This window comes from Dama dama, chromosome 16 (genome assembly GCF_033118175.1).
Source record: "Dama dama isolate Ldn47 chromosome 16, ASM3311817v1, whole genome shotgun sequence".
Lineage (NCBI taxonomy): Eukaryota > Metazoa > Chordata > Mammalia > Artiodactyla > Cervidae > Dama > Dama dama.
In genome coordinates this window covers 9,729,315-9,742,482 of record NC_083696.1, presented here as the reverse complement: position 1 = coordinate 9,742,482, position 13,168 = coordinate 9,729,315, and the positions used below count along the sequence as shown (strand labels likewise).

The window sequence follows — 13,168 nt, the reverse complement described above, 5'->3', positions numbered from 1 at the left end:
GCTAGCATATAGTGGGGGCTCAAGTAGCGCTTGGATGAATGAATGGTAGTGGTTACATTGGAGAGGCTGCCACCCCCGTGAGTTCCTGTCACTCCAGGTGATGCCACGGATCTTGTTAGCAAGGTGCATTTGCTAAGCCCTTGGTATCAACAGGACGCTGTCTTGGCCACTGAAATGCCAACCAGCCTATGTGTGGCTTCTGCTCCAAAGCCACCCACTTTCAGGAGGGGATAACAGGCTCTGTGTGGAGGCAAACGATAGTCACAGCACACACAGGCTCAGCCCCACGGGAGCAGAAGCTCCATGAAACATGGGCCCATTTCTCTCTTAGTCACCACTGCACCCAGTGCCTAGCATGTAGATATCTGGTGATTATTGGGTGAATGGATACAGGAATGCAGTGAGTACTAGCATAGTAAGTCTGGGAAGAAGGAGAGTTCATTATGGGCTGAGGCAACCGAGGAAGGCTTCATGCAAAAAGTGGGATCTTCAACTTGGGGCAGAGCACAAGAATGAGACAAGGAGAATAGTAGGTTGGATAGGGCATGGCAGGCAGGGGCACAGCACGAGCTGAGGCAGGGAGGCAGGAGCAGGCGCGGTGGGCTCCGGCTGCCGTGAGGAGGCCAGGAGCTGCAGAGTCGTGTGCAGGAGAATCCTCACAGGTCGATCTTTCAGGCAGCCCAGGACACAGGAGGTGGATGTGGTCGTGAGTCATGGCGGCCAGTACAGAGCAGGGCAGCACTGCTGGGTGGTGAGGGTGAGAACTGGCTGCTGAAGGAAGGGAAGAGGGTGAGAGCACTTGACGGTGTGGCCCGCTGTGAGCAGCTGGGGCTCGTTCAGCTGTGCATTGCAGGAAACCTGGGAGGCTCTGTGGCCAGTAACATCCATCCAATAGTCGTAGAACTGAAAATGGTGACTGAAAAGGGGCCCAGGTGAATGAAAATTGACTCAACTCACCAGGTTAGAGCCAGAGAATATTTGGGGGCTCAATGCTTTTTGGTACCCTAAACTTGATAGCCAGCATAACTTTTCAAGTTGAGCCTTCCTCAACCTGCATTGATGCTTTTGAACTGTGGTGCTGGAGAAGAAGATTCTTGAGAGTTCCAGTCAGTCCTAAAGGAAATCAACCCTGAGTATTCATTGGAAGGACTGATGCTAAAGCTGAAGCTCCAATAATTTGGCCACCTGATGAGAAGAGCCAACTCATCGGAAAAGACCCTGATGCTGGGCAAGATTGAGGGCAGGAGGAGAGGGGGATGATGGAGGATGAGATGGTTGGATGGTGTCACGAACTCAATGGACATGACTTTGAGAAAACTCTGGGAGATAGTGAAGGACAGGGAAGCCTGGTGTGCTGTAGTCCATGGGATCACAAAGAGTTGGACCCGACTGAGCCCTGAACAACAACCTGTATAATGAAAGGTGTCTTTCAGTCGAGTATCTACTTGTTATCATGGCCTGGTGCTCATGGTACTGTAGATTTCATTCATTGAGCTGCCATTTCGTGGCCACCTATGTGGCAACTCTGTTGCAGGTGCTGGGGACACATAGGGTCAGTCAGAGACCATCCTGCTTGGGAGAGGACCTCTGACAGAGACTTGAGGGTGTGGGTGAGGAGGAGACGTGTTGATAACAAGAGCAACCATTTCCTGGGTGTTAACCACAAGCCAGGGGTTAACAGTGCCTTATCTCATTTAGCTCTTAAGACAACTCTGAAGGAAAGTACATGTTTGTCTTTAAGTTTTCAGAAAAGGAGACTGAAGCTAAGGTCACATGGTAGTGAACAGTAGAGGCAAGATGGAAACCCGGGTATTGAGACCCTGGAGTCTTCAGTCTCAGCGGGTAGAGTGAGGAGGGCAGGGCAGGCACGGGGCGGGATTTGCAAACTTGTTGATGGGCTTCCCTGGTGGCTCAGAGGTTAAAGCGCCTGCCTGCAATGCGGGAGACCTGGGTTCGATCCCTGGGTCAGAAAGATTCCCTGGAGAAGGAAATGGCAACCCACTCCAGTATTCTTGCCTGGAGAATCCCATGGACAGAGGAGCCTGGTGGGCTGCAGTCCATGGGGTCTCAAAAGAGTCGGACATGACTGAGAGACTTCACTTTCACTTTCACTTTGGTGTTGCTAGAGGGTTCATTACAAAGTAGGGATTGGCTGGAGATAAGATGAAGAGGCTGGCGTAAACTAAACATAAACTAAACGGATGAGTCTATAGGTTTTCTTTGGAGTGTGAGTTTCTCTGAAGGGTCAGTAGTTCTCAGTCCTGGCAATGCATCAGAATCATCAGGGATGCTTGTGGGGAACCTCGGTTCCCAGGTAACATATCAGATTGATTAAATCCAGATTTTCAAGGGCAGGGCCTAGGGAATCTGCATTTACACAGGTTCTCAGGGTGAACCTCATGCAGCCAGTTTGGTGTTTGGGAATCTGGTGATGGGGCAATACTGAAGGGTGCTGAGCAGAGGAATTACAGGGGTGTATTTAGCTCTATCACTCTGATAAGTCTTCGGAAGGTTGGGGAGGAGCTGGGAGATTCTTGTGGTGATCTGTGAGAGAGATGATTTGGGATAGAGAGGCGGGAAACAGACTCATGTGCGTTTAGGAGCCTAAACCAATCGTACTTACCGCTGATTTGGCTGTGAGCGCAGTGGGAGAAGCCAAGGATGACTCCTGGGTGGCCAGCGATGTCTCTAGCGGTCAAAGTGCACCGGAGGGGAAGGGAGAGCAGCTTGGATAGGGCGGGATGGAGGTCCCTGGAGGGCAACCCGCTGAGAACTGTGTAGGAGAGATGCCTTTGCTGACCTGGAGCGCAGGGGAGAGAGAGGTCTGTGACCAAGGGTCAGAACCCTGTCTTGAAAGGACGGACACAGGAAGGGAAAGCCCTGAAGGAGACAGAGGCAGCGTGTGTGCCGAGTCACTTCAGTCGTGACTGACTCTTTGTGACCCCATGGACCATAGCCCACCAGGCTCCTCTGTCCTTGGCATTCTCCAGGCAAGAGTACTGGAGTGGGTTGCCATGCCCTTCTCTAGGGGATCTTTCTGAGCCAGAGATGGAACTCGAATCTCTTATGTCTCTTGCATCGGCAGGCGAGTTCTTTACCACTAGAGCCTGGTGGGCTGCTGACCATAGGGTCGCACAGAGTCGGACACGGCTGAAGTGACTGAGCATGCGTGCATGCATTGGAGAAGGAAGTGGCAACCCGCTCCAGTGTTCTTGCCTGGAGAATCCCAGGGACGGGGGAGCCTGGTGGGCTGTCGTCTGTGGGGTCGCACAGAGTCGGACATGACTGAAGTGACTTAGCAGCAGCAGTGCCACTGGGAAGCAGACGGAGGAGGAGTGGCAGGCAGACAGAAGGATGCCTGGTGAGCCCCCTGGACAGAGGCGAGGAGTGGAGTGGGAGCCGGAGGCAGACACCAAACTGTGGGAGTCGCCATGTCCTCTGCTACGGCTGCTGCCCTGCGAGAGCGGAGTGAGCCGGGCGGAGCCGGCTGGGGAAGCGGCAGCAATGCACTTGTCAGTTTTTGGAAAAGAGAGTGAGGCCGGGGAAAGTGAGTCAGCACCCAGGGAGGCAGCGTGACAGAGGCAGTGTCTCCACTTGTTGCCTATTTTGGGAAAGTGAGATTCCTTATTCAACAAAACACAGTCAAGCTTGTGGTCACAGTCCCAACCCAAAGCTCACAGAGGGACAGAGCAGGCGCAGACAGGCCTGCTTTCCGAACAGATGGCCCTGCCCGAGGTGCCAGCACCACAGGGACGGGCTCGGGCGGGAGGCATGGTTATCGACCCTGCTCTGAATGAGAAGGCCTCTGAGCTGCAGGAACCATTGCCAGAAACCCCTGCCCTGCTGAACACTCTGAAATCAAACTGTGCGTCTCTAAAGGACGGACACTCAACTTAACACTGTGAAGGACAATTACAGAAGGAAGGAAGCAAACATTTAGGAACCCTTCTCTGTGCCAAGCACTTTACGTATATTATCTCATTTAATCCTCACAACGACCCTGAGAAGTAGGAATTACTGTTGTCTGTCTCTTCAGGGATGAGGAAACTGAGATTTACTAAGGTCAAGGAACTTGCCCAAGGTGATATCATTGCTCATGTTTATCAAGCACTTCATGTTCTCCAAATGTGTGGACCTTAAGCATATTTAATCATTATCTATTGTGTGGACACAGGATCCTCACAATACCATATAAGGTAGGCATTACTAATGTTTCTGTTTTACAGGCACAGAGAGGTTAAGTAACTTGCCCGAGGTAACACAGCCAGCAAGTGGTGAAAACAAGACACAAATCCAGGTAGCCTGGCATCAACCACATGATATAAGTACCCTTGACTGGCTCACACAGGTGGGAAAAAGCTCCAAAGCCAAACTTTTTCTGTATCAGTGAGCTTATGCCTCAGGCCACCTCTCACATCATTTTTAATACAGTTTTATGTAAGTCATCCAACTGACTATGTGGCGGTTACATTTTGAGACTGATAGGAGATGAAAGGGGGAGCATCTGTTTCATGAATTCTCGCGGTCCTTCGAGGGACTGCTGTGAACTCGTAGTAGAGACACAAGACGGTTCAGTGCTGGGAGGGGGGCAGGCTGATTTCAGCTCTGGTGGGAGCGTAGGAGAACCAGGCCTCAGGGAAGTAGATTCTGGCATAACTGCTCCTCGCTGTGAGACGGTGGACAGGTCACTTCCTGGCTCTGGGCCCCAGTTTCCTCACCTGTAAAATGTAGCGATCTCAAAGGTTTCTTTCGACTTGGGTTTCTGTGAGTTTTTAAGACGTTATAGACATTTTCAAACATAGGCAAAATTGGAAAATATTATATAATAAGCCCTCATATACTTGTAGCCCAGCTTCATCAATGATCAATACGTGGCCAATTTTACTTCATTTACGCCCTCACCACTTTCCCTTCCTCCAGTGGATTACTTTAAAGCAAATCATCTCATCTGAGCTATAGATCTCTCTAAAAGATGACTTAAAAAACAACCACAATGCCATTATCATATTTAAAAATTAATAGTAACTCCTTAATATCACTGACTATGGAACTGAACTACTTAAAAGTTTTGTTCGAGGATGTGGAAAAAGCCAAACTGAAGCTTCTAGTGTTAATCACGATGTTTTCAGAACTTATAGTAAGAGAACAGTCTTAGAATTGTACTGTTATGCACCAAGTTAAAAAAAAAAAACCAACCTAAAACACACACAACATATGTTTGAAGAACATAATCTTTTGTGCTAATAGTAATTACATATATGGACAGGCTGTTTGCTGTGTGTTGCACACTATCTTTGTACCCTCTGCTCTTTCAACTACTTTATAAACCACCCCAGTGCCAAGTTCAGCACTGTAAAGTTAGAAAGCTTGTGACCAGAGATGGGGACTGAGACCAAGGAAAGAGAAGATGAATGGAAAAATGTGTGTGCAATTTAAGTCATCAAATTAAAAATAAATTGAGATTAAATGGAATAAGTCTGTAACAGAAATAGTTTAAGGCCCCTGAGAGAGAAAAGTAAAGTGCATCCCCTTAAAATAATGCATTTTCTTTTTGTAGCGGGTTTCCTACCGTGTGCTCAAAAATAAACTGAGCTGAGTATAGCCATCTCTCTGTATCCACTGGGTATTAGTTCCAGGACCCCCGTGGATACCAAAATCCATATATGCTCAAGTCCCTTCTATAAAGTGGGGTAGTACGGTTGGTCCTCCATATCCATGGGTTCCTCATCCTTGCACATGGAGGCCTGGCTGTACTATTGCCCATGAATGCTCCATGAAGCCTTACCTCTGAGCCTTTGTACCAGCTGTTCCCTTTGCCTGAAATGCTCTTCCTTTCATTCTCTCTGGCTGAACTCCTTAGACCTTCTTTGAATATCTCAATTCTAAACCACTTCTTGCCTCTCTGAGCATTCAGCATTTATTGCCGGCACTGCTCATCTGTCAATCTCACCCCGTCTAGTGACATCCCTTGTATTGCTGCCTTGAACTGCTGTTTAAATTCCTGAGTGTTTGTCTTGTTTCCTTAATGCTGGGGCTCCTTGCCCAGTGCCTGCCAACATAGGAATGATGGATTCATCCATTTGTCAAATCTTCACCAAGTTCAGGGTTCAGCCTTCAGAAGTGCCCAAGTCTTGGCCCCTGAGACTCTGCGCCTAGCGAAATTTCAGGCGATCAACAGTTCCCAAGTTTATTACTTGACCAGTAGATTGCCATGTGTTCAGGTTGTGCATAAAAGAAGTCTTTCTTCTTCTAAAGGTTTTTAAAAACAGGCTTCAGGAGTAGCTAATCGAAGAACACTTAGAGGTTCCTGTTACGGACATTGATTGTGACAATTTGCTGGGCCTGAATTATCATGAAATCATTGGAGGCCCCTTCGCAGGAAACAAAGCTCATGGGAGGCTATCAGCCATTTAGCATTCTCTGAGCACCAGGGGATGAAAACTCCACTTATTGAAGAGCAGGAAGAGGCAGCCTTTATTACAGCTAAAGCATTGTGCCTGGGAGATTTAGGCAGTTACAGCCGTACCCAGGGTGAAAGGAAAGTGTATAGCAAGGCAGTGTGGGCACCTGGATACCAGCTGGGTTGCTCTTGAATGTGTTGACAAACAAAATGAAATCCGTGATGAGGACTTTGGCAAAGTCTTGACAAGGCTTTTCTGGAGCGGCAGCTCAGGTCAGTGGCCGCCACTTGTGTTGGTCACTGCGGCTGCCCCTCCATTAGTGCCATCTTGGCCACGCGCCAGGAGGGAGGAGGGTTTGTTTTTGGTGGTGGGTGGGGGCGTGGACGGGGACGGGTGGCTTTAATGGAGTGACTGCACCGTCCTCCAGGGGGAGATGATTAATCCGGCCTGGTGAGATGGGAGGGGGCTGGCAAGGGGGAGGGAGCACGCGTGCAGCCCAGGCTGCAGGAAAGGGGGGCAGGAAGAGAACGTGCAGGGTGAGGAGTAGCAGAATGAGAGCAGCTGGTGAGACAGGGCCCGGTGCAGAGTGAGCCTCTGCAGGGAGGGGCGCCGGGCCTGGGGATCAGCGGCCGTCATCCTGCCTCCCTGCCCCTCGCTCGGCTTGGCTATCTGCGAGAACCCATTTTGTTTTGCTTAAGCTTTCAGGTGGTAGGCCGCCACCACCCTTTCTGGAGAATCCAAACAAAATGTATTTGTAAAGACAGTGTAGACCTCTGGTGCTCGCCGGGGCAGGCTCCCTTGGATGGCTTTCTCCAGACGTCCATGTCCAGACCCCACCTTGGACCTACTGGGCCTGGAGCCCGGGAGCAGGCTCTGGGGCACAAGACTCAGACAGGCTCTTCAGGGGGTTCAGTGGACCGGCTCAGGCCCCCCCATTGCCCAGTCTCCGGGGAGGCTCATCTCCAGGGAGTTAGTTCGGTCCAGGCAGTTTTTTCCATCCTTGGCTTGGAAATTGCACCTTCCCCAGAACATGCTGACTCCTTCGTCCATGTGGGTCCCTCAGATGTTGAAGTCAACCGTCAAGGTTCCACTCCAGTCTTTTTATTTTTTAATATTTATCTATTTATTTGGCTGTGTCGAGTTGTAATGGCAGCCTGTGGGATCTTCATCGCATCATGTGGGATCTTTTGTTGCAAAGCACAGATTCTCTGGTTTACACCGCATGCCCTCCAGAGTGTGCAGGCTTTAGTAGTTGCAGCAGGTGGGCTCTCTAGTTGCAACACACTGGCTTAGTTGCTCTGTGGTAGTGGGATTTTAGTTCCCTGACCAGGGATCGAATCCGTCTCTCTTGCCCTGCAAGACAGATCCTTAACCACTGGATCATCAGAGAAGTCCCTTCTGCTCCAGAGTTAATACCTGTGTTGTTTCTCGATTAATAGCTGTTAATATTAAACCAGTCTCTGAAGGTGACTGACTTGGGGATGTGCTAAGAGAGAAGAAAAGAGAGGCGGGGGAAAAACCAAATCTAGTGTTAGGCTAGAGAAAGATGTGGTAGAATAGAATACTTTCAAATACATTTATACTGTTTTTTTTGTTTTTTTTTTCTGATTCTGAAAGAAGCTCTTGTTCCCTGTGAAAATTTAAAAATGCTAAAAAACTCAAAGGAGAAAACAAAACCCTTTCTTATCCCACCTACCAGATACAACTATTGTTAATATTTTGGTGGGCATCTTTCTCATTAATCTATAGATTTGTAAACTTGCTTTTTGCTCATAATAGCAAGATTATTTTTTGCATTTCAGTAATGTCCATCTATACTGTCATTCTTGGGCTTCCTTGGTGGTTCAGTTGGTAATGAATCTGCCCGCAATGCGGGAGACCTGGGTTTCGATCCCTAGGTTGGGAAGATCCCCTGGAGGAGGGCAGGGCAGCCCATTCCAGTATTTTTGCCTGGAGAATCCCTAAGGACAGAGGAGCCTGGCATGCTTCAGTCCACGGGGTCAGAAAGAGTTGGACATGACTGAGTGACTAAGCACACAGCACATACTATTGTTTTTGAAAGCTGCCAAGTATCAATCAGTCCCTGATTCTTGGACATTGGAACTCAGCGATGAACATTTTTCAGGAACTTTGAATCACTCTTCGTCAAGTAGGATCCAACCAAACTCAAGCCTGTTGACGCAGCATGACATTCCCACGAGTCCTGACCCTGGCTCAGGTCTGCTTGCCCAGCTGGCAGTCAAGCCGGATTGGTATTGGGAACTTCGGTGTGTCAGATCTGTTTGAACCTTGATTTGAAACCATCCAAGCACTAACCAGCTCCTGCCTGGACCCAAGACAAAGCTTCTTGAGCTTTAGGTCCCATCACTTTTCTCCTGAATTCAGCATCACCAGCTGATGTGGGAGCTGAAATTCCCTGTGGGGACCAGCTCTTCAGACCTACAGCACCAGAACAGCTCAGACCTCCAAAGTAGCTCCGAGCTTCTCTGATGGGTTTCCCATGGGGCTCAACTACTGTAAGTCCTGTGACGTTAGGAAGGGGATCAACTCAGCCTCAGCTTTTTTCCTTTGTGAAATGGAGAGAATAGCTCCACTCCAGCCTAACTCACAGAGTTGGAAAGATCAAATGAGATGATGCAGGTAAAAGTGCTTTGTAAACTGCAGTGCACCAGGCAAACCTATGTTACACTCTAGAGTCGACCTCCTCATATAGCGCAATGAGAAGGTGCTGAAGTGAGCATACTTTGTTCTCCCAGACAGAGTGGACTTATCGGCTGCATGAGCTTCGGGGTGAAGTCCCTCCTGACTCCGGACAAGGTGGGTGCGAGGGAAGCTTCTGGTAGAATCAGGCCATCTAGGCTGGGGCTGGTACAGGGCAGGGGCCTTTGTCTGGAAGCCCTGGGGCGGGGCTTCTGTCTGTGAGATGGTGCCCCACTGAGACCACACTGTTTGTCACCTGCGTGACCATGGCTCCCCCGTCTTAGCTCTTTCATATCAGAGACCAGTTGTCAGGCGGCTCCAAGTCTTCCCAGGAGACTCTGGGTCTGGTGTCTTCTCTAAGGACACAGGCAGGTCCTTCGGAGCTCAGAGTACTCCCTACCCTGGAGGATGAAGACTGGGTGCTTCTTGTGGTCTGTTCTGGAGTCCCCTTGATGTTGTGGGCCAGGTCTTGTGTTTCTGGGCCTCTCACGTGCTTGGGGATGGAGTGAGTGTCCTGGTGGAGCTTTCCTTCAGGCAGGTGAGGACTCTGGGATCTGGAGGCCCCTGTCTCTGGGTGGCCAGACCCTTACCCATCTCTACTTGGCCTGTACTCCCCACACTGGAGGCTTTTGAGCAGGGAAGGGAGTGCTCCTCTCGCACATCCCTGGAGACGTCCTGGTGGCCTGCTCCATCCTGCCACTCAGCTCTGTGTCTTGGAAGTGGAGTCTGGGGTAGGTGGCTGAGGACTCTGTTCTGCATGTGGGTCCCAAATATCTTAACTGCAGCCTTGGCTTTCCTTCTTGGGTGGAGATGTCCTTCCACCCCCACCTGGAGCCTGCTCAGGAGCCTCAGGCTGCCTGTTCTCCTCCCTTCTGTTTTGTCAGCCTTTATTTTGCTCCTTCTGTGTACCAGGCTTTTCTGGTGGCTCAGACGGTAAAGAATTTGCATGCAATGTGGGAGGCCTGGCTTTGATCCCTGGATTGAGAAGATCCCCTGGAGAAGGAAATGGCAACCTACTCCAGTACTCTTGCCTGGAGAGTTCCATGAACAGAGGAGCCTGGCAGGCTACAGTCCATGGGATCGCATAGAGTTAGACATGAATGAGCGACCAACACTTTCACTTTATGTGTACTAGGAACAATGCTAGGCACATCACAGAGCCTTGGACAGCCTAGCTGGGGAGGCGGGCCTGTGAGTTGACTTGTTCTTCAGGGACAAGAGACAGTGGGAATTCAGCAAAGGGGAGGACCAGCTCTGCCTGGAGCATCAGGGAGGGCTTGTTGGAAGGGGAAGACATGGCATCTCCCACATCTTCCACATTTGTGGAAGGGAGGCTTGCGTGTCTGTCCCTGCAGAGATTCTGCTCCTGAGGGAGGCACTCAGCGGATTGGGGGCTGCCTGCCCCATGCCCTCTGCCTCCTCTGAGAATGTCACGTCTTCTCCCATGACAGGAGATCAATGGCTGGTACTACCTGCTGGGGGAGGACCTGGGCCGGACCAAACACCTGAAGGTGGCCAGGCGGAGACTGCGGCCCCTGAGAGGTACATGCACACCACCTTTAGTTCTGCCCAGATACTCTGCTGGCCCAGGGCTCCCCTCCTCCCTTCCTGCATAGTAGCATCCATCACTGTGTTTTGTGGCATGAGTCACCTCACCCCAGGCCGCCTTCAGACCCTGGGTCCAGGAACTTCTCAGAGGCACCTGCTAGAATGTAGCCTCGTGTCCATGACGCCTTTACTTATCTGGTCAGGCTTTCCTTGGAGAGGGTTGTGGCCTGATCCCAAGTGGCTCAGCTCCGCTGGCCTCTAGATCATGGAGGGCTGGGCTTCTGGACCTTCCTGCATGGCCCCCTCCTCAGGGTCAGTGATCTCAGGAACTCCTACAGGCTGCCTGGCTGACCTTGGGGTGCCCACCTCTGCAGACAGGCCGTGTGGGCCCTGCTGTGGGGCCTGAGGATTTTCTCCTTGTGCTCTGCCCTTCCTGCATGCAGATCTGGCACCTGACCTCTGCCTGGCCTGAGCTGGGGCACTACCACGCCCTGGAGGCCAGCAGTGACTGGGCCACCACGTGGGCCTGGCACCCTGGCCTGGGCCTCTGGGTGGTCTGTGGGACGGGTACTTAGATGCCAGTAGAGACTTTCTGACTCTGCTGTGTCACCTTCTAGAACCGTTGTTGAGCATGCCGGGAGGTGAGGATGCTGAGAACGGGGAGAAACTCAAGGTAGGTGGACCCAAGCCCGGGCAGGACTGACGGGCCCTGAGCACTGCTCTGGGTTCTAACCTACTTCTGGTCAGTCCGTTGGCCCAGGAGACCCCTGAACAAGGCAGCGTTTGGTGTGTGAAATTCCAAGTCACTTGGTGCTTGGAGACCCAGCAAGTTGTGCATTTTTAAGAGGTTATTTCTCTGCTTTCCTCGGGTTACTCACACTTGATGCAGCAATAGGGAGAGAGCCAGGTCCCGGTCACTGGAGATGGAGGCATCTGGGTCGTACTGACTTCCGGTCTCTTGAAGTCGAGTCCTCCTTCCCGAGGTTCCCTCATACCCTTGCTTCCCCACCCCCCCCCCCCCCGGTGTTATGACCCAGCTCCCCTTCAGGTTTGGCCCTCTGCCCCCACCGGTGTCGTGGAGTGGCTGTCACGGGACCATGAGATGGGTTCTCGCTTCTTTAGGGCTTCGACTCTGGAGAGGAGCCTTCCCATGGGGATTCTGGGATATTTATCCAAATCCGTCTCTTTGCCAGCCATGGGAGGTGATCTCTGGTTTTCCCTAACAACTCAGACAGGGAGAAACAAGCTCCCAGCGCGGAAGCAGGCCCGCTGTTTTTCCCTAACGTGACCCTCGCTGCTGCCTCTGAGGTGGTTGTTAACTATCAATTCCCCAGATGAGCGGGATATGTGAGGTTCAGAGATGTTAGGTCACTCTCCACAAGCCACACGCCAGCAAGTAGCAGAGGTAGCATCTGAATTACGGCTTCAGGTATGGCTGCCTCCTGCAAGTGGCCTAGTTGGGAAAACAGGACAGTGAGTGTTTTCCGTGAGCACATATGACATTTAGGTGTATTATTATCTCTAAGACATTTCCCCTTTCATTTACTCAAATCATTCATTCATTCATTTTTTTTTTTTTTTAATATTTATTTATTTGGCTGTGCTGGATCTTAGTTGCAGCATGTGGGATCTTGAGTTGCCGCGTGTGGAATCTAGTTCCCTGACGGGGGATTGAACCTGGCTCCCCCTACTTTGGGGGTGCAGAGTCTTAGCCACTGGACCCCCAGGAAAGTGCCTCATTCATTAGATATTTATTGAACATCTACATGGGCCAGGCCTTGTGCCAGGTGCTAACCTGTAGCTGTCCACAGTTCAGAGGTCCCTGTCCTCATGGAGTGTACAGTCGAGAGCTGTGATGTTCAGTAGGGCAACCACTAGCTACCTATGGCTACTGAGTGTTTGAAATGTGGCTAGTATGAACAAAGACCTGAATTTTAAATTTTATTCAATTTGAATTAATTTTAATTTCAACTGCACTTGTGTCTAATCGCTGCCATATAGGATAGCACAGTATTAGAGTAACTTGCCAGGTCTCTGTTTTCTGTGGCTCCGTGCCGAGTTTCAGAGCTTTCCTCTAGCTTCAGTGGGGGAGCTGAAAGGCCCTTCTCTGTTCATGCTGAGCACAGAGAGGATGGGGACCTGGGAACCTGCCTGGGGATTCATGGGAACTGCATGAGCATCAACACTGCAGGTTTCTAGGTGGCCTGGGAGAGTCCTACTTCGGGCTGGACTTTTCACACAGACGCGTTGTTGCGAGGTGTGTTTGATTTTCCTGAGCTTGTACACTCGGAGATGGCTGTAGGACCCAGCAAGGTGGGGGTGATTGTCAGAGGCTTGGTGAGGGCACAGGGAGAACCCTGAGAGGTGTGCATGGGGTGATGGAGGCTGGGAAACCGGGGTGACCTGTCCACTGTCACAGCAACCAAAGCTGGGCTGGACTGAGGGACCCTCTCTGGCATCAAGGATGTGAGTGGCGGGGTGGTTTTCCTGAGGTGGGTGGAGGGGGCTCTCTGCTCCCC

General features: G+C 50.9%; 1 protein-coding gene across 3 annotated transcripts in view; it reads left to right on the top strand.

Annotated features, from left to right (window-relative positions):
- Window positions 1-13,168, top strand: part of RGS3 (regulator of G protein signaling 3) — a 136,772-nt gene that overhangs the window by 25,469 nt on the left and 98,135 nt on the right. For all 3 annotated transcript variants that reach the window (XM_061163365.1, XM_061163366.1, XM_061163369.1), the window contains exons 6-8: window positions 9,158-9,218; window positions 10,553-10,643; window positions 11,267-11,322. In XM_061163365.1, the coding sequence (XP_061019348.1) occupies window positions 9,158-9,218; window positions 10,553-10,643; window positions 11,267-11,322 (208 nt within the window). The remainder of the gene's footprint in view (window positions 1-9,157; window positions 9,219-10,552; window positions 10,644-11,266; window positions 11,323-13,168) is intronic.